Source organism: Nicotiana sylvestris, chromosome 4 (assembly GCF_000393655.2).
Source record: "Nicotiana sylvestris chromosome 4, ASM39365v2, whole genome shotgun sequence".
Lineage (NCBI taxonomy): Eukaryota > Viridiplantae > Streptophyta > Magnoliopsida > Solanales > Solanaceae > Nicotiana > Nicotiana sylvestris.
The window spans coordinates 89073105-89077064 of NC_091060.1; the positions used below are offsets into that span (position 1 = coordinate 89073105).

The 3960-nt window shown below is 39.8% G+C and overlaps 1 protein-coding gene across 1 annotated transcript; it reads right to left on the reverse strand.

The window, feature by feature from the left end:
- Positions 1–3275: 3275 nt before the first annotated feature.
- Positions 3276–3701, reverse strand: LOC138889822 (uncharacterized). The gene has a single exon (XM_070173158.1). It carries the CDS (start codon positions 3699–3701, stop codon positions 3276–3278), a length of 426 nt encoding a protein of 141 aa, XP_070029259.1.
- Between the last annotated feature and the right edge of the window lie 259 nt (positions 3702–3960).

Here is a 3960-nt window from a genome sequence, read left to right on the forward strand (position 1 = left end):
GCACAAAGCACTTGCATCCAAATGCCCTAAGATGGGATATATTTGATTTTCTCCCTTTAAGTAACTCATAGGGAGTCTTCTCTACAAGAGCTCTAGTCATGTACCTATTAATGATGTAACATGTAGTATTTACAGCTTCTGCCCATAAACTATGGGGCAGTTTACTAGAAAGAAGCATAGTTCTAGCCATATCTTCAAGTGTCCTATTCTTTCTTTCAACTACTCCATTTGCTATGGAGTCCTAGGAGCAGAAAAATTATGATCTATGCCATGCACATCATAATATTCAGCAAACTTAGTATTTTCAAATTTAGTTCCATGATCAAACCTAACTGATGCAAGTTGATTACCTAGTTGTTCCTGAGTTTTTCTAACAAAAGAAGTAAACATGTCAAATGCTTCATCTTTAGATGTTAAAAATAATGTCCAAGTAAACCTAGAGTAATCATCGACAAGAACCATCATATATCGTTTACCACCTCTGCTTAATGTTCTCATTGGACCACAGAGATCCATATAGACCAGTTCCATCGTTCTGGTAGTGCTTACCACTTTCTTGCATTTAAAAGAGGATCTTACATGTTTCCCCCTTGCACAAGCCTCACAAACTTTGTCTTCCTTAAACTTGATTTTAGGCAGTCCTATCACCAAGTCCTTGGAGAATAATTTGTTGAGTTGACTCATACTTGCATGTCCAAGCCGTTTGTGCCACAGGAGGGGATCATTGTCCAACACACTTAAGCAATGAGTTTATTTTCTGAGAGTGTGGACAGATCTACAATGTAAATATTGTTTACTATTTTTTCCTGCAAAACAATCTTGTTAGTGGTAAGATTTATCACAAAACATTTGGTAAAGGTGAATGCTACAAAGTTACCTTTGTCACACAGTTATGATACACTGATTAGACTGTATTTCAAGTCATCTATCAAGTAGACATTCTCAATAGAGTGAGAGTCCATCTTACCTACCTTTTCAACCCCAATGATCTCACATTTCTTTCCATTTCAAAAAGGAGACATTTCCTCCTTTTGAGGTCCTCAAGTGAAAGGAACTAGTTCTTGCTTCCTGTCATGTGCTTTGAGCAACCACTATCCATGTACCATAACCTGCAAAAGGAAATCAGGGGTTAGTCTTAGGAACCCAAACTAGTTTAGGTCCCTTTCTATAGGCAAAAGGGTGAATCAGATTCTTTTTGGCCCATCCTGGCAGCCTATTTTTCCCTTGAACAAATATTTTATTCTTTTGACTAGCCTAATCTTTTGCAGTACATTCACTTTTGTAGTGCCCAGTCTTACCACAGTGTATGTAGATTTTGTTCTCAGGAAGTGTGAGGTACTTGCTTTTGCGATCCCACTTAAGTACAGGGGTCTCATAGCCAAGTCCTCTCTTATTACTACTATGGTATTCTTGTAGCCATGAAAGTGAATCAGAGGACCTATTCCATTTATAGGTTCTGTCTAGCTCATGCTTGGGCTTTCTTAAATCCTCCTTTAGGACTCTTATCTGCTCATCTCTTTTGTACTACTCATCTTTTATTTTTCCTAGGTTTTCTTCTAAAGTGAGTTGTGTGATCAACTTTTTTTTACTTGTTCCTAATTTCAGTTTCAGATTTTTAGATCTAAGCTCTAGGATAGTGGTGTCAACTTCAAGAACCTGGTTCTTTAACTCAGCATTTTTACTATCACTTTCACTAGCCCTAAGTTCCAGATTGTTGCACTTAGCTTTCAAAATCACACACTCCTTAGACAGTTGTTCCTTTTCATTGTTTAGATCCTCAAATTCATCAATGAAATCCAAGAGTAACTCGGATAGCCTTTCTTTAGACAAAAATTTAATATTGTCTTTTAGATGAATTACACTTACCTCAGATTCCTCATCAGATTCTCCAATGGCCATAAGTTCTTGTTCATCTCCATCTTCATCCTCTGAGTCCTCATCTGAGCTTTCTCCCCAGGCAGCAATCATAGCCTTTGTTGATCCTTTGTTCTTCTTGGGATGAACATGTTCCTTCTTCTTATGTCTGTGTTCAGCTATTTCCTTCTTCCATTCAATTTCCCATTGAGGATAGTATTTGATGTGGTGATCAGTCTTCCCATACTTGTAACATCCCACTTTGGTTTGCTTTTCAGGAACCCTTGGTTTGTTGTAGTTTTAACTTTTGGAAGGACCATTTCCTCTCATTAGGTACTTCTTGAAGTCCTTTATGATCATGTCATTTCATCCTCCTCTAGACCAGCACCTTCAGTGATTCTGAGTTCCAGGCTCCTTTCCTTCTTGGGTGCATCCATCTTCATGGTTTTCCTTCTAAGTTCATAGGTAGTGAGATTTCTAATTAGCTCATCCAACTTAAGATTGGCAATGTTCTTTCATTCTTAAATAGCAGTAATTTTGCTTTCCCAAAAGACTGACAGAACCCTTGTCAAAATCTTCTCAACTTTGTCTTCTTCAAGAATAACCCTTCCAAGAGACTTAAATTCATCTGTTAGTATGGTGAACCTTGTATACATATCTTGATGGTTTCACCTTCCTTCATGGTCATATTCTCATATTAAGAATACAGTAGTATTCCTCTGGATCTCTTCACTTGAGGTGTTCCTTCACGAGTCACTTGCAAAGTATCCTAGATTTCCTTAGTAGTGGTAAATCTTTGAATTCTACTGTACTCGTCTGGACCAAGTCCACACACAAGCCATTTCTTGGCCTTAGCATTCTTCTCCCATTTCCTTAAATCCTCAGTAGTGCGGTCAGCTCTTGTTTTTGGCACATCCACTCCTTCAGCAATCTTCTTCATGGTAGCCAGGGGACCATCAATGACAATGTCCCATAGCTCATAGTCTTCTCCGATGATGTGATCTCTCATCCAATTTTTATACCAAGAGTAGTACTGGCTATTAAAGAGTAGAGGCCTAGGAGTGGATTGCCCTTCCCGATTTCCAGGTGGTGCGCTCATCTTGATCTGTTCCTAAGGTGTTAGCCTCTTCAAGGATAACCCGCTCTGATACCAATTGATGTTTTAACTTCAATACCACACAGGGGAAGGGTGATTTGTGTGGTGTCCAATTTTTTGCTTAAACTGATTATGGATGGACCTGGTTCTTCTAAGTGTTCATTAACCTACTATTGTAGAATAGTAAATGCGGAAAGTAAAGAATACAAGTATTTTATGTGGAAAATACCTGCTCAAAAGGTGAAAAAACCACGACCTACTTCCCAGTAGGATTTTCCCAAACACTCCACTAAAGTTGTGCCTGGAGTTCCTCATTTAGCCAAGACTATTTGTCCGCTTTTTCTTTCATCACCCGGAGTTGTACTGTGGTTGATGCCAAATACTCTTTGGTGGCATCCCGCTCCGAGGATAGGAGATCCATTTTGATCTTCAACTCCTCAACTAAGGCTTTGACCTCGTCCATCTCATCCCTAAGTTGGTCGATCAGGTTTATCTTCTCTTGGACCTGCGAGGTTGTGGCGTTAGAATTTGTGCTTAAGCTCTCGTTATTAATCTCAAACACTCTTACCTTTTCAACCAGAAGGGTGTGTTCCTGTTTTTCTTTCGAGGCTTCTTTTCGAGCCTTTTCCAGCTCATCTTGAAGGATGGAATGGTCCCTAAGGACTTCGTCTTTTTGCTCACAAAGAGCTTTGTACATGTCTTTTTGCCGAACTTGCTCCTTGAGCTCAAACTCGAGGTGACTCACCTCCATTCGGGACTGGTGGAAGCTCTCGTGATAAAGCACCGAGGCCTGAGGCGTAAAAGAAGAAAAATCATTAAAACCCACTAAGGCAAATCGAACTTTTTAAAAGATATGAGGGGAAGAAAGTATACCATTTTCAATGCATGTTATGCCTCGTTGAAGAGGCTTGGCGCATCCACCTTGTTCATCTTCAGTTGGTCCTCTTCGGTTACCAAGGAACGAAGGTAGCTGGCCACACCAACTGGCTCGGATAGCATCCTAGTACCCG

Coding starts and splice junctions, on each gene's coding strand:
- LOC138889822 (XM_070173158.1), bottom strand. CDS start 3,701: ATGGAGGTGAGTCACCTCGAGTTTGAGCTCAAGGAGCAAGTTCGGCAA.